Below are 21167 nucleotides of genomic sequence, written 5' to 3'. Positions count from 1 at the left end.
GGGTCTCTGCTCATACTTGGTGTTTCCACTGCCCAGAATGCTCTCAGAGGGCTCACCCCTTCTCTTTCTTCAGGTCTTTGCATAAAGGTCACCTTTTCAAGGGGGCCTATCCCTAACTACACTATTCAAAATGGAGCCTTCCCCCAAACTGTACTTCCATCCCCCTTCCCCTGCTCTATTTCTTGCATAACACACTATATAATTTTACTTATTGATTTTTGCTGACTCACTCACTGCTGTATCCCCAGCTGGCATATAGTAGATGCTCAATAAATACTTGTTAAATGACAGCATGAGCTAAGCCTTGGCTGTCTGTCCTCAGAGGCCCTCTGCCCCGCCCTCTATTCCCATCCTAGCGGCAGGGTCTGCAGCTTTAAGGACTCCCACTCCCAGGTCCTGGCAGGAGAGGTGGGAGCCCTTCTTGCCTTGCAGCCCCAGGTTCTACAACTGCCACTCCATCAGCCTGGGCACCGATCCTGTCCGTCAATGTTGGCCTCCGGCAGCCACACTTGGATGCCCACCCCAATCGATAACTAGCGGCTGCCATCGATCTGCCCTACAGGGTAGAGCCAGAGGAGAGGAAAAGAGAGGGACATACAGGATGTGGAGACACAGCCCCAGAGAGGGGGCAGCAACAGGGACCCCCAGTGACAGGCAGACAGGATGGAGATCATCAGAAAACAGAGACAGAGCTGAGAAGGAGAGAAAGAACCAGACCCTGAGCTAAGAAGGGTAAAGAGGCTGACACAGAGGGAGGCCCCCAAGAGAGACAGAAGAGGGGGGCAAGGAAGAGTTCTGAAAGCCTACCTTGTGCCCAGGGCATTTTCTCTCAAGCCCCAGCACACCCCTGGGAGAAAGCCAGTTTGGGCACCATTTTACAGGGAGGAAACTAAGCTGAGAGGTTCAGAAACTCAGCTAAGGCCTGAGCCTTTAGATGTGGGAGCGGAGCCAGGATTTAAACCCAAGTCTGGGTGTCTCTAGGACACATGCCACCCACAGCAGCCCTGGGCTGTCATTCTGGCCTCCCAGCCTGAGCATAACACCCACAACTGAGCCGGGAGCTGGTGGAGGTGCTCCCGCACTGGGATGACCCACTGAGAGCTTGTCGAGATGGTTGGGAAGAGGTGGAGTGGGGAGACAGGGTGGGGTGCTGCATGGGGGAGGGGCCTGGTGTTGGGGTGAGGGAGGGTGGCTGTGTGCAGATGTGGCTTGGCCTCCTGAGCGGCAGCCTCCTAGCGGACGCTTGGGCTGCAGGTCCTCTCCTGCCAACCCCAGCTCCCCACCCTCTCTCCCTTCCCTCCTTCCCTCCCTCCCAAACCCTTCGGACTGCCACACCAGGACCCTGGGCCAGTTACTCAACCCCTCAGGGTCCATTTCCTGTCTATAAACCAAAGGTAGTAACAGTGCCCACCCCAAAGCATCCTAAGGATTAACGGAGATGAGGCACGTAAAACTGCTAGCGCGTGGCACATACGTAATAAACATTCGTCCCATCTCCACCATCATCATCATCATAATCATCATCATCACCCTGCTGCCAGCACACCGCTTGCGGGTCCCATACTCACCATGGCGAGACTGTTGTGTATGTGTATGGGTCTCAGGGCTCTGACTTAAACAAGATCCAGCCCCTGGCAGTGCCTGACCTGCAGCTAGTACCCCCATCTACGGGAGGGGCATCTGTGCAAGGCCTGGATGCAGATGGGTCTCAGCAGGGCTGAGGGCTGAGGGGTTCTACAGAGCATCCCCTCAGCCCTCGATTAGCTTCTTTGTTTCAGAGAATCAAGAGCAGCTGTGGCTGGAGGACCATTTGCATCTTGCCTCCTCTGAAAGGTGAAAGGTCAGGACCAGCTGGAAACATGCTGATTTGTCCCTCACCCCACCATAGAGAAGAGGAGGGGGAGGCAATTAGTCTCCCATCTCAGGACCTATTTGCTTGTTCATTCATGGTTTTTAAACCCCCAGTATGTGCCTGGCCCTGTGCTGGGACCCAGGAATACAAAAGGAGTAAAGCTAAATAACTCCTGCCCCAGAGTCTAAAGGAGGGGAGTGGGTGCTCCTAGGCAGTGGGAGGGGCTTAGTGTCTGCAGAGGCCTGCGGGGAGGCCTGTGAGGCTGCTTGCGAGAAGGGACCAAGCCCACTGTCTTACTGTCTCCCTCGTTCGCTGACTTGTGTCTCATTTTCTTCTTTCTGAAGGAAACTGTTCAGCCCACTGACGTTTTTTCGAGGTGACAGATAAACCACAAAAGGTACCACTTTTTAGAGTCTCCCTTCTGACACCCACAAACGTCAGCAAAAAGCAGGGTGTCTGAGGCGGACCAGGGTAGGGGCGCAGAGGTAGCAGGAGAACGCAGAAGGGGCCAAGTTCAGCCAGACTGCTGAACTTGGGGGCAGGGGGTGGGAAGCCCGGGCCCAGCCCCTCCTCCCAGCCCGCCGCAGTTGGCGAAGGGTGTCCTCTGAAATGGAATATTGTGACAGGGAGGGCACGCAGGGGGCGAAGGACAGGCATTTCCATAAGAATCCTTCTTGGAGTGTAGTGGAGGGGAACCTTGTTTAGAAGCAGCCTTCCCAGAGCCCGAGGTATAAATCTCCCCGACCCAATTCAATGACCAGCCCCACTCCCTTTCCCAGTCTGGGGAGGAAACTGGGACAATTAACTGGGGCAAAGTTCACACCCTTTCCTGCTTCTTTGAACCTAATGGTCCTCGGGGCTCTGGCCCTGCTCCCCTACCCCGGTTGGCTAAACAAAGTCCTGCGGTTTAAAATGATAATTCTGAGAGCAGTTGTTGCTCCCTGTAAAATAACAACAACGACTGCCATTGTAGAGAGTTTAACAATTTACCAGGCTGTGAGTATCGTGTCCCCATTTTACAGAACTGAATAGATGTCCTAGAGGACGGCCACTTGCCTTAGGTCATCCAGCTAGGAAGAGGTGGGTCAGGATGCGAACCCAAGATCAAGCTGTGTTCACACCGAGTCACGGGAGATTCGAGATTCAAAAGGAAGGAAGAAGCGGCCAGGCTGGGATGCAGTGGGGATGAGAGGTTGCTGGGGGAGGGGAGAGGAAGGGGCAGCCTCAGGTGCTACACCCCCTGACCAGGCCCCCAGGACCTTGGGGGGAGGGGACAGTGACAGCCTCCAAGCCAGTGGACACCTCTCTCCCACATAAAACTCTGTATGTGGGTCTGAACACAGACCCAGGAGTGGGGAGCGGGGAGCTCTAGGAGGCACCTCCCCCAGCAGGATGAGCTGAAGACCACCAGGGAGGTGTTAATGAAACAGAGAAGCTGCGAATAGACCCAGGAGTGATTCCAATCTGACACCTCCACCCAGCCCCCACCAGTAATGAGCTGGGACCTGCCCTTCTCCCCAGAGAGGGGGACTCCTTGGGCATCTCTGTGGCCTCTAATGCCTCCTTTGATCATCATCATCATTATTCTTATCATTGTCATTACTTTCACTGACATAAAAAAGCTCACATTTATTGAGCACCTACTGTGTCGCCGGCACCGGGCTAAGTCCTTTTTATACATCCAATCGTTAATGCTCACAGTGACCTCTATGATAGGTACTGTTCCTATCTCCATTTCACAGATGAAGAAACTGCGCTTCAATCAAGTTAAGTGATTGGCCTGAGGCCAATATTTGGACCCAATATTTGGACCCAGGACTGTCTGATTCAGAAGTGTGTGATTTTGTTTTCTTTTTTTTAATTGATGTAGAGTTGATTTACGATGTTGTGTTAATTCCTGCTGTACAGCAAATTCTTTCCCATATTCTTTTCCATTATGGATTATCCCAGGACATTGAATATAGTTCCCTAAGAAGTGTGTTCCTAACGCTTTCGCCACCGGGCCTCTGACCAGACCCACACAGTCCTCAGCAGGAAGGTGGGAGGGGTGTCTGGGGAGAGGCTGGGAAGGCCAATCCTTGGGGCACTGGGGACCGGCCCACACCTCCACGAAGGGAGTTATGTGTGTGTGGTCCCGGGGCTAGAGCCGGCCTGGTGAGTAAAGGCAACACCGTGTGTCCTGGAAGTTCCAGAACTGGGAAGAAAGAAGAGCAGGATCCCAGCCTCCCTGGGCACTCTCGCTGGGTCTCTTTTCCATCTGTGCGCAGTAAGAGTTGGGCCAGGGGGCTCTGAGGAAGGACCTCCAGCTCTGCTCACTGCCTGGGGAAGGGGATGGAGAGAGGTGCTGGCTGGGGAGGCCTGAAGTAGTGGGCTGGGGGTGCTAGGAAGACCCCTGCCTCCCGGCCCAGGAGGGAGGGGCTGAGCAGCTCTGAGAGTGGAGTCCCATGTTTGTAAACATCATTAATCAGGGATTAGCAGATGGGCATGCTAACTGCACCTGTGGAAGCCAGAGACCTCAAGGTTGATTACATTTGCAAACTGTGGGGCCCCCTGGTGCCTGGCCCTGCAGGAGTGGGGAGGGGGTCGAGTATAGGACCCCAGCCTGGGGGAAGGTACTGGCCATTTAAGCTCCTGCCAAAAAAAGAAAAAGATGCCAGCCCTGGAGGGGGGCAGGGGTGCTGGCCACAATTGAGCTGCTCTGGGAACACCAACCTTCTGAGACCTGTCCCCTCTTGGCTGGGGGACCCTGACAAAGGAGGGTCCTGCAAATGTCATTTCAACCCCCGCCCCTCCCCCAACTCCCTCTGTTCTTGGCGGTAAACCATTGTGTATTGCAGCTGAAAGGGGCCCTAGAGCCTATGGGGAAATTGAGGCCAGGTTGGTAGGAGGGCAGAGCCCAGTGCCCTGACCTCTAGGTTGGCCCCCAGGTGCTGTGAGAACACCTTGAAGTCTGAGCGCGTGGGGCTGAGGGCTTTACGTGCACTGTCTCATAATGATCCATACCACGATCGTCCAAGGTGGACACTACTGTCCCCATTTACAGATGAGGAAAACCAAGGCTTGGAAAAGTTAAAGGACAGGTCCGCATTTACACCACTAGCAAGGGTCAGACTTGGAACTCAAAGCAGACACTGCTGAATAGCCAAGGTCACGTTCTCAGCCACCACCGTGCTCTCCTCTGGCTGCATCCCGTCCCTGCCGCCCTTCATACCCATGGCCACAGCCACCCCAGCTCCTGGGCTTTTAACCGCGCTTGCTGAGCTGAGCAGCCTCTATGAAGCCAGCACCAGAGGCCACGTGCTAAGAGAAGCAGGCCTCATCCTCGGCCTTAGGGCCTCAGGTGCACTTTCCTCGTCTTGGGAGTGCCTGGTTTGCATGACATAACTACACACCTGTGTGTACCTGGCAGGTAATTAGGGCCTCAGTTCCCTTTGGTCCAAGTGAACCTGTCTTCCCAGAGTACAGCCAGCCTGCTGCCCAGGGGGTGAAGCAGGGAGGAGCCGCCTGGGCCTGGCTGTTTGCCCAGGGGAGTGGCCCTCTAGGTGGCCCAGACCACTGGGAATCAGAAAGCTGATGACAGCAGGCCCAAGGCAGGTTAGATAGGGTTCCAGACACCACGGAGGAGTCCGTGGGAAGGAGGGGGCTCTGGACCCCAAGGACACCAAACCCCAACTTCTAGGTTCCATGCTGGGTTTAGTTCTAGAGAGCAGAACTAAATTCTGTACCCACACATACAGGGGAGCACCAGGACACCTCAGTTTGTTTTCATCAGGTCTATTAGTCTGGGTTCTCCAGAGAAACAGAACCAGTAGGATATATATATATATAAACATCCACATACAGATACACACTATGTATGTCATAAGGAATTGGGTCATGTGATTATAGAGGCTGACAAGCCCCAAGTTCTGCACGGTGGGGCTAGACACCCAGAAGAGCTGATGATGTAGTCCCCATCTGAAGGCCAGCCAGCTCGAGACCCAGGAAGAGGCCATGTTTCAGCTCCAAAAAGCAGGGAGAATTCTCTTACTTGCAGAAGGGTCAGCCTTTTTGTTCTATTCGGATCTTCAACTGATTGGATAAGGCCCATCACACTGGGGAGGGCAATCTGCTTTACTCAGTCTACCAATTTAAATGCTTATCTCATCCAAACACACCATCACAGAACCACCGAGAATAATGTTTGACCAAATATCCAGTCACCCCATGGCCCAGTCAGGTTGACACATAAACTGAACCCTCACATCCAGGTTTGTATTATCATGTGCCAGTCTTGGGGTGCACAGCCCTGTAGTTTACAGAATACTTTTTATTTTTACAACCTCCCTATTGGGGAGGGGGTAGCTGGAGCAGGTAGTGATGGCACTATCCCTATTTTACAGATGAGGAGACCAAGACACCATCCAGATAGGAAGCCACAGTCAGGGCTGGATCCAGCATCTTCTGAAGAACCTTGGGGACAGGTGAAAGGTTGCCTGGCCCAAACTCTCAGGTGTGCACTCAAAAGCATAGGTGTGAATGATGTGGAAGCAGCTGGACACCTGCAGGTGGTTTGAGAGCCAGTGATTCTCGAACTGGTTGCACGCTGGCATCAGCTGGGGAACTCTTAAGAAATGCTGGTGCCTGACACCTTCCCCAGAGATGCCAATCCAATCAGCCTGGTGCCTCTGGGCACCTGGACTATTAAAGTGATGCCTCCACCCACCCACTCCCTGATCCCAGGACACTAAGGCACAGCCACAGTTAAAAACCACACTAGGCTCTTGGTCAAGAGTGCAGCAGGGATATGGGAGGTGGTGCAGTACACCCAAGATGGACACGTGCCAGCAGAGGTCAGAGCCTGTGTGGCAGTCAGGGACAGAGCTCAAGGGGGCACCCGGGCAATGGAGATCTATGGCGTTTATGAAGGGATTTCTTCCTCCTTCTTGAGAGGAATAACTTTGAATTTAAAGCCATCTAAGGCATTTTTAAAACAAATTCAAATGTCTTTCTAAACTGGCATCACCATTAGAATTCCAAGATAAATCCATCCCACAGAGAAAGGGCAGTACTACTTACCAAGCACCTATGATATGTAAGGCACTGAGTTCCTATCACCCTCTATATCCTCCCGGCCACCCAAGAAAGTACGATTATCCCCCTTTGACGGAGAAGGGGGCTGAGGCGCAGGTGGGTAATGAAATGGCCAACGTCACACAGCATCGGGGTCCACACCTAGGGCTGCTGTCCTCCAGATCCATGCTCCGGAGCACTGGTTCTCAACCAGGAGCGATTCTGTCCCCCAGGGGACACGTGGCAGTGTCTGGAGACATTTTTGGTTGTCACAACTAGGGGAAGAAGGGTGCTACCAGCATCTGGGCCTCTGGGCAGAGGCCAGAGATGCTGCTAAACGTCCTACAATGCACAGGACAGGCCTTCACAACAGTTACCCAGCCCAGAACGTCAGTATTGCTGAGGCTGAGAAAACTAGTGGTTCCCAGTCTGGGCTGCACATGAAACCCATCTGGGAAGCTTTAAAAATTCAGATGTTCATGTTGCACACTGACCAATTACATCAGGCTGGGAGGGGTGGGTCCCCGGTGTCACTTGTTTTTTAAAGTTTGCCAGGTGGTTCCAATGTGCAGCCAACACTGCTCTAAGTTACTTATCCTAGTGGCCTCTGCTCCACTTTTGGGACCCTGGGGGAGGAGTACCAAAGTTGTCTGGGTTGTACAATAGACAGCAATGCTGCAAGGTCCTCACCACCTCCCAGAATCAAAGGCCAAGGCTCTGGTTCAGCAGGTCCCTCCACAGAGGCAGACTGACTGATGACTCACCCATGGGGATTATTGGTGGGCCAGTAGGGTGAGAGATATTTGTTAATCGTTCCCCTGCCTCTGGGTGGGGGGGTGGGGGGGCGGGGAGGGCCACAGCCAGGAATCTCCCCAGGTGGCTGTGAAAGCAGCCCGAAGACTATGGACCAAAGAGCGAGGCTGCCACCTAATGGAGAAATCAGATATAATGGTTCACTGGTTGAGGGCCTGCTGGATACCAGGTGATGTTTTATTGGATTCTCACAACAGCCCTGTGAGAGAGGTGGAGACAAGGGCCCCGAGACACAAAAAGATGAAGCCACGTGCGCAAGGCCCCAGTAGGGCAGGGTTTGAGCCTGGATTTGCACCTGTCTGGCCCGCAAGAGAGCCCCGGGCTTCCCTCTACATTCTCACGCTGGTCCAAGAGGAAGAGGACCCCTGGACTGGGCCGCTTGATTCCCTTCTGATGTCTGAACTTCCCCTTGACTTCCAGGCAGGACCTGGAAAGAAAGAGACCCTCTGTCCCAGCACAGCCTGGAAATTAACAAGCTGCCATCTCCAGCTGCAAGTCCAAAGCCAAAACGGGAAACTGAACTTCCTCTGGTCTCCACCACAAAGCTCCCAGCCCCGGGACAGCGGTTTATAAACATGGGCCTGGGTGCACATACTCAGGCAAGAAGGCGAGACCCCAGCACATTCAAGCGTGTGGATGTGTGTGCCCCCACAGCACACACACACCTCGGACGGTCCAAGTCACCCCCGTCTTGCCTCTCCTCTTCTCATCCCGAGGACAGTCCTGGGTGCTGAGCCACTCTGGGCACTTCAGACGAGGCCGAGGGATCTTGAGGGCCTTGAAGAGGTTGCTCTCGCTTCCCTTCCACCGGGAAACCCGTCCTCTGGCTGCAAATGGAGTGAAGAAGAATTCCTGCACAGACAGAAGGATGATGATGGAGAAGAGGAGGGACCATGTGCCAGGCACTCCCTCGCCTCATCCTCAAGAGGATGTAGGTATTTTCCTCATTTGGCACATAAAGCAACAGACACAGAAAGACTGAGAAACTTGTTTAGGATGAACCAGCTGTACATGTGTGATTAAAGGCAGAGAAGTAAGGGGAGTGGAGACTCACCTGCAGCCACGGAGACATTTAGAGATTCGAGTCCAGGAGGCAGCTGCCGGCCGGGCCGGATGCTAAGGAGAAGCTGGCAGGAGGCCTGCACCTCCCGGGACAGACCAGAGCCCTCGTTCCCTGCAGGGTACGGGGGCCAGAGTGTTAGGGAGGCCCCAGCTGTTCACACAGGCACTCAGAAAATGCACGTCTGAGCACAGAAAAGCAGGGGCATCCACCTACCCAGCACTAGAAGAGTAGGCCGGTCCCAGAGGAACTCCAAGCAATTAGTGATGGGGATCTCAGAAGACAGGGAGATCTCAGGCCCCGGGCAGCCCACCGTGCCAGCCACGAGCCAGCCCTGCCGGGCTTTGGCCTGAAACAGGGAAGAAGAAAGCATGCTCTAGCTCACCAAACCTTCATCAGAGCCCCGGCCTTGCCCATATATTCATTCCCTCGCTGAGCCACTAGATTCAGTCAGTAGTTATTAAGGACCTAGAACGGGCAGGTTCTGTTCTAGGCACTCGCATAAGGCAATGAACAAAACAGGCCCAAATCCCATCCTCGTAGAAGGGTGGTCAGGGAAGGCCTCACTGAAGTGACATTTGAATGCAGACCTGAAGGAGGTGAGGGAGCACCACGTAGACATCTGGGGGAGGAATATTCTAGGCAGAGATCAGTAAGTGCAAAGGCCCAGAGGCGGGTGCTTACCTGGCATGCATGAGGAACAGCAGAACAAGGTGGCCAGTGGAAAGGGAGCCACTGAGACAGGAGAGGAAACAAAGGGCCACGTGAGGTAGGACCTCAAAAGCCACTGGAAGGCCTTTGGCTTTTACTCTGAGAGATGCAAAGGCTTTGAAAGTTTTTTGAGCAGAGAACTAGTAACATGGTCTGACTTATGTCTCTACAGAATCACTCTGCCTGTGTTGAGAGCCACTAGCAGAAACAAGCAGACCAGTTAGGTTTCTGCAATGATACAGGCTAGAGATGATGGTGGCTTGGACCAGAGTGGTAACAGTGGAGATGGTGAGAAATGGTGAGAATGTGGAAATAACATCAAGGTAAAAACAAAAGGATATGCCAACAGGTGGGACATGGTGAGAGTAGGAAGAATCAAGGAGGGTGCCAAGGTTTTGGGGCGTAAACAACTGAAGGCATGGAGGAGTTGCCATCAATTGAGCTGGGTAAGTCTGCAAAAGGAACAGGAACATTTGGAAATCTTGTTTGAAATGACCATAAGACAGAAAAAAAGAGCTGTTGAGCAGGCAACTACATATGTAAATCTGAGGTTCAGGAGCAAGATCCAGGAGGGATACAAGTTTGGGAGGCATTCGAATATAGATGGCATTTAAAGCCATCAGATTGGATGCGGCCAACAAGAAATGAATATATACAGAAAAGAGATCCAAGGACTGTGACTTGGGAGCCCTGGGAGAGGATGGTCAGGGAAGCTGCTAAATACAGGGCAGTACTGCCCCCTTTTGTCCAGCAAGGGAAGCACAGCTGAAGAAAAATGTGTATGGACCAGGAGAGGGGTTTTATTAATACTTAGGTTTGCCCCTTCCTTCTTAGGTATTGAAGTGGTTTTTTTGGTGGTGGTGGTGGTTTTGAGGGTTTCTTTTGTTGCTTTGTTTCTTCGCTTGTGGGAAGGACGAGGGGAAGGGCATAGACTAGTCCCTGTTCAGGTTGCCTTTCAAGCCGCGCCCCTCCTGGAGGAACCAGGAGCCATCTGTTCCTCACAGCTGAGCATTTACTGAATACCTGCTTACTGGGCAGTGAGGCACTGCGTAAACCCGCAGGAGGCGCAAAGATGTACGCCTCGGAAGGGAGTGCAGTAAAAGTCCCTAACATCAGATTCTGCTCCGTGCGTGTGTGCTTTCCTTTTTTTTGGCCGCGCCGCGGGGCGTGTGGGATCTTAGATTCCGACCGCGGATGGAACCCGCCCCCCCTGAATTTGAAGCGCGGAGTCTTAACCACTGGACTGCCAGGGAAGTCCTACCATGTGTGGTTTTTAAAACTCCGGATCTTTCTCTTCCTAAAGGGATTTAGAAGGATGTAGGAAGCGATACCAACACGCCCTCTTCTCTCCCTTTCGTCCATCAGCTGCTAGCTGGGGGCCCTTGGAGAGACTTAACTTGGCTCATTTCTTCTCCTTTACTGACACCCCGCCTCCCCTCCTTCTCCGCGCCATTACCTGTAAAAAACCGGCCAGGTCATCAGTGGAGAACACGTCCATCACCTCCATAGCCCCGGCGCTGGCCTTGCTGACTACAGGACTGAGCGGGCAGCTGCAAGGTTTCCCCATGCCACCGTATGAGGCTGGGTGATCTCAAGCCCGGTGCCGTGCCCTCCCCCCAGGCCCCAAGAGTTAGGGGTGAGAATTTTGGCGTTGGGGAGGCCTGGCTGAGGGACCACCCAAGAGTCAAGGTGCTTAGGAACTCGTTTGCGCCTCCAAACTGGGGCACACGGGGAATAAGGGGAGGCCATGCCTGTTTCTCCGACTGGTGATGACTTTATCCACTCCGAGAAAGTGAGCGGAGCGCAGCACGGCCCCAAGATTCCGGGGATCCTGTAGCCCCTCGAGGACGAGCCACAGCTGCTGGGGGTCGTCTCCTGGCCGAGCCTCCCCGGCCTCAGCCCAGGGCCGGGGCCGCAGCGGGCTCACTTCCATGCAGACGCCCTGGTGGACCTGGTAGCGGCACAGGACGTCCAGCTTCCGCCGACTGGGCCGCAGAACCGGGATGTCCCGCGCCTCAGCCGCGCGCAGCAGCTCGGCCCGCTCCCCCTGCAGCCTGGACCTACCGGCCTGGAGCAGGAGCCGGGCCACGCGTCGGCGGGCGGCCCGCAGAGCCAGGAGACACGGGGACAAGCCAAACAGAAGCTCCAGCCCCCCGGCCGGCCGCGGAGTTGGCGCCAGGTCATCCAGGAGCAGGCGGCTTAGCTCCTCCCCGCCAGGCCGCTCCCCACGCCCCGACGCTTGGGAGAAAGGACGCGTGAGGAGGCGGCCGCAGCAATGCCAGGTCGCGCCCCCGACGGCCGAGAGCAGTGCCATGGTCGATGCCCCAGCTGCGTCCTCAGGAGTGGTCAACCCCGCCGGGGCCCGCTCTCAGGCCCCGAAAGCGGGTGAAGGGGACCCGAAGGCTGCTCCCGGCCCACCCCCTCAGATACAGGAAAGGCCAGGATTCCCAGTCGTGTGCTGGCCAGAACCCGGCCGCGGAACCTAGACAGGCCCCTCCCGGCCCCGACGTGAGCCACTCTGCTTCCGCGTTCGGACGGCCCCGCCCCCGGCCTGGCGCCGCACGGCGCATGCCCACAGCGCCCTCTGCAGGGCCGGCTGAGCGACGACTTCCACCGCTCAGTCACTGGCCCGAGGGGTGCTCGCCGGGGAGCTGACCCTACTGTGGGCTGCGTTCTGCACCCTTCAAGGTCGCAGGAGGCTGGAGGACCTCACTTACCCTGGTACCAGCAAAGGACACTTTAAGGGGATGTACTGGCTTTCCTATTCAACCTGGTTAGTCGTGGTGACTCCCTCCCCACATCCGGTCCTCCACCGGGCGCTGGTGACTTTCCTCAGAAGATTCTCCCACATCCAGCCCCTCCTTTACACCTCCATTGCCTGTCAAACCATCGGCACCAGTCAGCAGGACCCCACCAATAACTTGCTGTGCCATGGTGCTGATTCTCTAAGTGACAGCTCTGTGCCTGACCTGCACCTGCTGACAAACCAACCGATGCCCTTGGCCCACAGGTAATGGCCAGACTCCTTGCTCAGCACTCAGACCTCCGGGGGATCCAGGCAAGGAGCTACCTTTTCAACCCCAGCTCACTCCTGCACTAAGTTCTGTGCTGTTCCCACAACACCGCATGCTCTTCCGGGCCTCCCCGCCTTGCAAGCCCTGTTGTCTTCTTTTCTGGCAGGCAAACTCCAACCCATTTTCAAGACCCAGCTCAAAGGTAATGCACACTCCAGGAGTGATGCCCCCAATCCATCCACCTTCCCACTCTCCTGGAAGAAACTCTGAGACACAACCATTCCTGATCACAGCAAGGGGGAAGACCTGAAAGACACTTCTGAAGCCAAGGCAGGTTTTCGTAGTTTTTCTTTTTTAATGATCACAGTGAAACCCACATGGGAGGCAGACCCTGGTACTCTGCTGCCATAGAGTGGAGTGAGGACCCCACCGGGGGCTGAGAAGCCACAGTGGGGCTGGAGAACTGGGACGGGGAATAGATGGGGTGGGGGGTGGGATGCAGGGAAAGGAGGAAGCCCAGAGCCCCGAAATCCATTCAGATGGAAGGTGAGGGCTTCCCTCTGCCGCCTCATCCTGAAGGGACGGGGGTGGGGTGCAAGAAGATAGGGGAAAGCCCCACTTTTGGCCACAGCCCCTTTCCCAGGTCAAAGGGAAGAGACCAAGGACAGCAAACAAAGGCCAAGGAGCCCAAGAAGGAGACCAAGAATGAATCAGTAGGGAAAACAAACACCTCCTCTCCCCTGCCCATTTTTCAAATTCGGTGGAAACAATTTGACAAGATTATATGAAATCTCAAACAAGTTTTCTAGCCCCTGCTGGGGGTGGGGAAAGGAAGTGTAATCCAAGGGTCCAGAAATCAACACCCCAAATCCAGAGGCAGGTGCCAAGCCTTGAGGGGCAGGGAGGGAAGGAGGAGCTCCCCACAGGAAACTAGGTCACCTGCTCCGTGGGCCTCATCTGGATGTCTCCGATCTGCAGAAGGCACAAGGCTTGAGGCAGCCAGGACCCTCTCCCCACCCCCTTAAAGCCTCCCTGCTCTTCTCCTCTGGGGACGGTCGGGCTCCTCTGGGGGATGGACATCCAAGGCCAGACTCACCTGGACATGTGGCGGGGTGCTGAGGACATAGATGACAGCCTTGGCCACATCCTCAGGTTTGAGACACTGAGAGCACCAGGGGAAAGGGGTGAGATGAGGGCAGGATGGATCCAAGTCCCCTCCCACCACTGAGGTCCTCTCCAGCACCGCCATTCCCACCCCCACCCTGCAGGAGGGGCGACAGGCTGGCTAGAACAGCGAGGTCTAAAGGCCAGGGTTCCCTCTGCCTTCATTTAGGAAGTGAATGGCTTCACTGGGCCCCACCTTCATGTGTTCATAGGTGGCAGCTGCCTTCTCAGGGTCCTTGTCATGGAGTTTGAAGGCGAATTGTGTCTCCACCACTCCTGGAGAGATGCACTGGGCCAACAGAGACAGCCTGCTCAGGAGCTGAGCCCCAGGCCTTGGGGAGGTTGCAGAGAAAGGATGGAAGCCAAAGGGCCCCAGCTTCACAGTGATGGCTGCCCGATGTCCAGCAGCCACCTCCTCTCTCCAAAGCTGCCACTGGGGATTATCAGAATGATTCCTACCAGCTACAGAGCCATTACTGTAAGCCAGGTCAGTTTTACAAAGTGGTGTCCCTTAAAACCTCATAACCTGAGAGGTATTATCATCTCCATTTTACAGATGAGAAGACTGAGGTTTGGGGAGGTTGAGCGAGTCACCCAAGGTCATACAGCCTTCAAGGGAAGAGCCCAGAGTCCCCCTTTCCGGCCGTGGTTTCCCACAATCCCTTGCTTTCCCTCAGTCTCACCCCACCATGTTCCCTTCAGGTCACCCGCCTCCCACCTCAAAGTCTGAGAAATGCGGGAACTCAGGTACTCAGCAGGGCCATGCAAGTAGCAGCAGAGCCCAGTAGATGTGGGCCCAGTACAGACCCGGGAGCTCTAAGCAGTACAGCCAGGACATGGGCCCCCGGGCCGCGAGTGTGTGGGGTGAGCGGGCCTGTGCCTCTCAACCCCCACCAGGGCCAGGCCACCCCTCACCGTGGCTCGGATGTGGGTCTGGGCCTCCCGAAGCTCTTGCCTCAGCCCCTCTGTCAGCGCAGTGACGGCATACTTGGTAGCACTGTAGAAATGGGCCACGGACTGGGGTGGCACTTGGTGGCCAGACATGCTGGGTGGGAGGAAGGAAGGGGAAAGGAGAGAGTGAAGCAGTGCCCCCTGCTGTACCAGCCAACCCCACCCCCTGGACGCCTTCTAAGCGGGACCTCCAGAGGCCATCCTCAGGGCCACTGGCCCAGCTCCTGTAATTCAAGCAGCATCTGTGAGCCCCACTCTTCCTAGAAGTCCTCCCTACGCCGACCACAGCATTCACCCTCCAGTCCACGCAGGTTGTCAAAACACAATTTCATCTGTGTGTTCTCTGATGTGGTTCTATTGGGAGATCTGTGGGACAGAGGCCACGTCTCCGGGGACTCCCCAGTGACAGAGACTGTGCAGTCTTTGTGCCACGAGGTGAGGTTCATGCTGCAGCCTGAGGAATGGAGAACCTCAGTCCCAGGAGAGCCCCCAGGCTTCAGCTGCAAAGGGGCTGAGCTACCCCTTCCAGCCAACTAGGGGCTGGCATTTGACACATACTATTCTTCCCCTCACCACAGTCGTGCCATTTGGATATTAACTGGGTGTTAAATCCCTGTTCTACCACCCAGGAAACTGAGGTCCAAGAGGTCAAATGAGCCGCAGCAGATCACCCAGCTTGGAGGGTGCGTGGTGATCTGAACTCTAGCCCTCGGCCACCGGCCTCACCTGTTGATGTTAATGATGTGCCCGTCATCCACCTTCCGCTCCCTCATGGACTGGTAGGCTTCCCGTGTGCAGATGCTGAGGGCCAGCACGTTCACCTGCAGGCCAGAGGGGCAATGGGGTGTCTCCAGCTTGGGCCCATCTGAGCAGGTGATGGAGCCACAGAGCACCCTGCGGTTGGGGGGGCAGGTGGCATCCAAAACAGAGTCCAGATCCTACCAGAGACCAATGAAGGGGACAGGGCACCTGGCTTTAGGTTCCTCCCCCTCAAGTCACCAGCCCCAGCTGACAGCAGAGGAAGCACCTCTCCCTGGACGATGCTCCCCAAACGCACTCACGACCCAGGAACCCTCCCTGTCTTGGCCGTCTCCTGTGCAAACAGCGGGACCTCTACCTTAGGGAATCATCTCCTTTCTTCTCCAAATGCCCTACTCTTCACTGGCTCGCCTCTCCCCTAAACAGCCTAAAATCCATCCAAAAAAGACTTTAAAAATCTCTCTCCTCAGGACAGATCTTAGCCTCTCCCCACCTTACCCACTAGTCTCTGGGCCTTTCCTGTCCCTCCCCTGAGACTACAGTGGAGAGGAGAAGGCCTGATCCTCCTTCATTCCACGCCTTCCTTTAACCTCTGTTCCATCTGTAAGACTAGGCACAGAGACTCTTCAGAGCGTGGGGTAACTTGTCACAGGATGGCAAGGGATGTCCCAAGGGCATGGGGGCTTCCTGCCTTCCTTGGCCCCCTCCCACTCCTGCTCCTCTGGCAGAGGTGACCCCAGATCCCTGCCCTTCCTGGAGCAGAGGCCTGAAGAAGTGTCGCTGCTCTAAAGCTCCTGCCCAGCCCCACCCCTTTAGCCTCACCCACGAGGACAAGCTGCGATAAAGCTTTCAGCAGGTCTTCGCTCTCTCCTCTGGGGAAGAGAGGAGACCAGCCGGGAGATTAGATGTTTCTCTTTATCGGGTGTCAGAGCCAGGCATCAGGACAGATACTTCGGTGTAAACCTGCCCCAGCATTCACGGCAGGACATAAGAGGTTTCCAGCCCTGCTTCTGGTCCTCTTAACAATGTGGGTTTCTGGGGCAGAGAACTGAGCTCCTGAGGACGGATGGATGGAGTAAGAGAAACAGATCCCCGTGGGCCAGGGGAGTGGATTCTCCTAGGTACAGAGGTCAGGGCTTCCCTGTGTGTTCAATGATGTGGTTCTATTGGGAGATGCCTCATAAGACGATCCTAAGAGAATTACATAGTGTTCAAGCTGAAAGGGGTCTCAGGGATTTAATATATGTGCCTCGCTTTACAGATGGGTAAGCTGAGGCCCAGGTTTAAAGACTCCCTTACTGCAGGTGACGACCGCAACTCGGATCTCCCAGAAGGCTCTCTGAGGGCAAAGGCAGTGCTTCATCTCCCGTTTATTGTTTCAACTTCCATTGCATATTTCTGGGCCCAAGCCCCTGCTAGGTGCTAAATCTATTGTGAGCACATGTGAAAAGGATTGTGAGGGGAAAGAAGCATCCCATTTACACAACGCTTTCGACATCTCAGAATATTTTCATACCCCAATATCGCCTCACAATACAGTCTAGAAGTTGAAAACCCACGTCCTGAAGGCTGTGTTTGGTCCACACATGGTTTTGAAACATTTTAAAATTCACTTCCAATATGTATTGGAAGGTTTCATATATTCAAAAATTACCTGTGGAGCGTTTGCAGGCTGAGGCTATGACAGAGAGTACAATAGACAAAACTCCTTGCCCTCCTGGAGCTGAGGTTTGGGTGAATGGGAGGGGTGAGGTTCCACATGAAAATCTAGGTCCCCTCTGCTCTCAGAGAAGTCACAGGATCTGCCCGCACTGCCCAGACTGCAGCGCAGCCACCCCCAGACATCCATGTGCTTTCCCATATGACCCGCCTCCCTCCTTTATGGACCTACCCAGCCCCAGGGGACACTGGAGTTTGTGACCCCGGATATTGATGGTCTAGGTGTGTTTCATCCCAATTAAATGTGACAAGACTGAAGCTCAGACAGCGTAACTACCTGCCTGAAGCCACATAGTTACTGGCGGGGCTGAGTGAGATCATCATCTTCTTCATCTCCTGTCTCTCGGTTCCTTTTCTTCCCATAAGACCATGGTCCCAAGCACTCAGCACAGTGCTGACACTTGGGGACGTTCAACCCAGCGGTTCTCTCCCCTATCCATATCTCTTCCAATAGAAAGAAATCAGCCTAGACTTTAAGAACTGCCCCCAGGGGCTCAAAGGAAAGAAGAATGAAAAAGATATGGCCATTCATCCACCCTCTCTCCTTCAGGGGAGGAGAAGCAGGGGAGAGTGCCCCAGGTAGGAAACTGAAGGCCCCTCTCAGTAGATGTCTATCCCCAGTAGCCCCCTGGCTCCTGGCTCCCCGCTCTTCTCCCAGCCTCTCCCCCATCCCTGTCATCCCCAGCCACAGGCCTGCAGCCCTTACATTGAACATGTCCTTCCAACCGCTGGTGCTGCCTGAGAGCAGGGTGTCAGGCCGGGCCAAGCCAGCGTTGTTGATACAGATGTCCACACCACTGTGCTGAGAGCGGACCGCCGAGAACATGGAGAGGATGTCCTCCTCATTTGACAGGTCACATCTGTAGGGCATCAAAGTCCCGGGGTAGCCTGCACTCTTACATTCGGCAGCCAGCTCCTATGAAACCCAACAGGGGTCTAACTGAGGTGAGCCGCTCACTCCACGCCTCCCCACCCGGAGATAACCTCCCACCGGTGTCACTGCTCACAGAACTCTCGCCTTTGGTGGCCAACTTGCAGCCACAGAGATGTTGGGACTGCCCATCCCCAAAGCCTGTCCTCTTTGGTCAAAGTCCCGGAGGTGGGGGGTGGTGAGAGCTCTCCCTGAGGGAGGGAGGGGAGGCTGAGACCATCCATGGAGGAACCTGAGGGATAAACTCGAGTCTTCAGGTCTAAAAGGGGAGAAGGGCTGAGGCTGTGAGTGTGTCAGGGAAGGGGCCCAGGGATCCTGGGAATGGAGTGATATCTCTTTTCTGACTCTCTCCCAATAGGAACACACCTCCGCTCATAGGGGAGATGCAAGCCTCCCCTATGTCCCTCTCCGGACTCAACCCCCTGCTGCTTCTGCCAGTGCCAAGAGTCACTGAGCTGGTTACACCAGGGCCTCGATTCTCTTCTCTCCCATCACTCCATCCAGTCCCTCCCAGAAGGGCTTATATCTAAACTATCGCCCTCCCTCCACAAACTGCAGCCAGTTGGCTCAGAGTCCTCACACGTACTTTTCAGTTGAGCCCAACTGCCAGTCTCCCCTCATTCCGTCTATAGAAAGGGTCAGGAAGTCGGGACGGATTCTTTCTCTCTGACCCACGGTGCACCACCTTCCACCCCAAAGTTTCTCTGGATACCATGAGCCAAGCCAGGTGGCAGGTGACATTGGGTACCCCTGTGCATTGCCAGGGTCCTCAAGACACTGAGGATCCCTGAGAGAGAAAGATCTGAGAAAGACGGGCCATTGAGAGATGGCTATGAGGGAAGCTGCCATTCAGAATCAGGAAGAATCAGGAAGAAAACAAGCTATGTGGTAGCCTTGGAGGCCAGTGACCGGGCAGCCGAGCCTCGTGAAGGTGACTATGTACATGTGTGGGAGGGAGAGGGTTGGCGGGTGCAGGGTGCCCTAGAGGAAGGCCGGCTTGGCCAGCCGCCCTGGAACACCTTCCTTCCCCCAGACCAAGCTGAGAGTAAAGGGTCGGGTCAGGTGACATAGGAAATTCTTTCCTGCTTTAACTTGCCAAGAGCTTAAGAGGTACAGTCCTCAGGGACCCAGAAGTCCCCTTTCACCTGATTTCACCTACTCAAGACCACCTCACGAAATAGGGCTGCTCACTGTAGGAGGCCAGAGCTCAAATTTTGTTTTAGTATCGACGAATGAGTGAATCAACCAGCCAAAGCAGCCTGGAATTCTCCCCTCCGCTGGCATTCAACTTCTCCCTTCCTCCTCCGGACTCAAAGCCCTGCAGGAAAGCCAGAATGGAGGGACTCCCTGTCACTGCCTTCTATGCTCTACCTGTCCTCATCTATCCTCAAAAATGACCCGAAATCATGTCAGTCCCGTCACAGCAGAACCATTCTTCCCTCATTAAAGGAGATACCCTGGGGCTGAGTGATCAGCCTGGGGATCTCCTTTGGGCTCAGGAACCCCTTTCCTGGCTGGTTTGGGGTCGGGAGGTGGTAGGAAGAGAAGGCAAGAGTGGCTTTAGAATTAGGGAATCAAGTGGTCTAATCCCTGGTCTGATCCTCTAGGCTCCAAAGTGCGGGCTGGGCCCTGAGCGCCTCAGGAAAGGAGAAAGGGAGGGGCAGAGTGGGGCAACAGTATAGCCAGGTGACCTTGGGACTATCTAGGAGGCTATAAAGTGCACCTTTGGTCAGCAGCAGGGCGGCGGGGTGGGGGTGGGGAACCGGGGGGAACCGTCCTCCTTCCGGTACACCTTCCCGCTCTGCCCCCACCCAAGGCCTCCTCACCCTCTCCCAGCCCAGGGACTTTGAGCAAGGGTGGAGAGAAAGCTAAGCACTAGCCCAATCCCTGAGAGGGGTCTTGCCAGGGGCAAATCCAAAGTGATCCTATGATGGAAATTGCTTGTATTCTTCCTCCCTGCTCCAACATAGCCAACTTCATTTCAGTTTTCTCTGAGCTCTTATCGCTCACAACTCTTGGGGCTCCCAACCCATGTTAAGACAAAAACCAGGAGGTTCAGTTCCACAATGCTTTGTCCCCCAGGGCTCACATGTTCAATGCCCCATTTCACCTAGTCAGTCCCACCTGGGACAGTGAGATCGCAGAAAGGTCTACCTATATATCCCATTTGTCCCTTATGTCCATCGGGTAGGGGCTAACCCTCACATTTCGGGGGAAGATGGAGCTGAGCCTCTTCGGAAAAGTTCCACTCCCATCCCAACCCCACTCACAGTCCTGGGTGAAAATGATCATGATCAAAACCTGCTCACTTTGCTTGGCTTTGCGGGCTAGGTCTGGGGACCAGAGGAAGCAATCCAGTAGCCAACTTAGCCACTGAGGCGGGAAAGCTTTCTTTCCTTCTCCCTGGCTTAGCCCCTGATCTCTGGCTTCTCCTTCCTCAGCCAACCCGGGCATGCAGGTCGGAGAGAAGGAGAAAGATGCCAGTGAGTCAGAGATTTGGTATACTGGAGTAGAGGCTGTCAGGAAAAAAGGCTCCTTAAAAGACTGGACTTTGAAAAGCGAAGGTGGAGTCCTGCCCTGAGGGGTCCAAAAGCACCTAGGTCCCCTCCACCTAGGCATCCGTCTCTCTTGCCCCTGAGCCTGCTGCAAGTGACCCTGGGGTGGCGGGCAAGTGAGGGCAGCGTGACAGCTTGGCTCCGACCACTCCCCATCCCCCACCTGGACCCTAGCGCGGCCTAAACGACGCCACCCAGAGCGACCCTTTCCCCAGCAGGGCCTTACCTCGATGTTGCTCACGGTGCGGGCACAACCCACCACCTTCAGTCCCTGCTGGACCAGGGCTCGGGCCACAGCCGCGCCGACGCCCCCCGAGGCTCCCGTCACCAGTGCCAGCCGGTCACGCCACCGCTCCATGCCGGCCCTGGCCAGGGTCCCGAGCCGCCCGCCCACCTCTCTTGGGGAGCCGAGCACTTGGATCGCAGAGCTCCGCCCCGGGTCGTAGGGACCCGGCCACTCTCTTGTCACCACCGCGGCAACCGCCCCCGACCTGCCCCAGTAACAGCTGCGCCTGGACCTGCCTCCACTCTGGCCTGCCTCCGCCCCCGGCTCCACCCTCCGCTGCTCCGCAGTTGCCAGAGGACC

General features: G+C 55.3%; 2 protein-coding genes across 6 annotated transcripts; both read right to left on the bottom strand.

Annotated features, from left to right (window-relative positions):
* Positions 1-6103: 6103 nt before the first annotated feature.
* On the bottom strand, positions 6104-12028 carry MRM1 (mitochondrial rRNA methyltransferase 1). Of its 5 annotated transcripts, none has more exons than XM_067714296.1 (6): positions 11240-12027; positions 10945-11038; positions 8994-9126; positions 8772-8891; positions 8383-8569; positions 6104-6393 (listed from the first exon to the last, which is right to left on the bottom strand). In XM_067714296.1, the coding sequence occupies exons 1-5, from the start codon at positions 11800-11802 to the stop codon at positions 8424-8426; spliced, it is 1056 nt and encodes a 351-aa protein (XP_067570397.1). In that variant the 5' UTR covers positions 11803-12027; the 3' UTR covers positions 6104-6393; positions 8383-8423. The 5 variants fall into 5 exon arrangements, with proteins under 5 accessions (XP_067570397.1, XP_067570396.1, XP_067570399.1 ...); XM_067714295.1 differs by having other exon boundaries at positions 6104-8144; positions 11240-12026; XM_067714298.1 differs by having other exon boundaries at positions 6104-8569; positions 11240-11439; positions 11553-12024.
* An 809-nt stretch (positions 12029-12837) lies between these two features.
* On the bottom strand, positions 12838-21104 carry DHRS11 (dehydrogenase/reductase 11). Its single transcript, XM_067717337.1, has 7 exons — positions 20808-21104; positions 17802-18011; positions 15344-15438; positions 14582-14711; positions 13863-13955; positions 13599-13664; positions 12838-13474 (listed from the first exon to the last, which is right to left on the bottom strand). The coding sequence occupies exons 1-7, from the start codon at positions 20937-20939 to the stop codon at positions 13433-13435; spliced, it is 768 nt and encodes a 255-aa protein (XP_067573438.1). The 5' UTR covers positions 20940-21104; the 3' UTR covers positions 12838-13432.
* Between the last annotated feature and the right edge of the window lie 63 nt (positions 21105-21167).

This window comes from Pseudorca crassidens, chromosome 19, assembly GCF_039906515.1.
Source record: "Pseudorca crassidens isolate mPseCra1 chromosome 19, mPseCra1.hap1, whole genome shotgun sequence".
In the NCBI taxonomy this organism is placed as follows: Eukaryota; Metazoa; Chordata; class Mammalia; order Artiodactyla; family Delphinidae; genus Pseudorca; species Pseudorca crassidens.
This window is presented reverse-complemented; position numbering and strand designations above follow the sequence as displayed.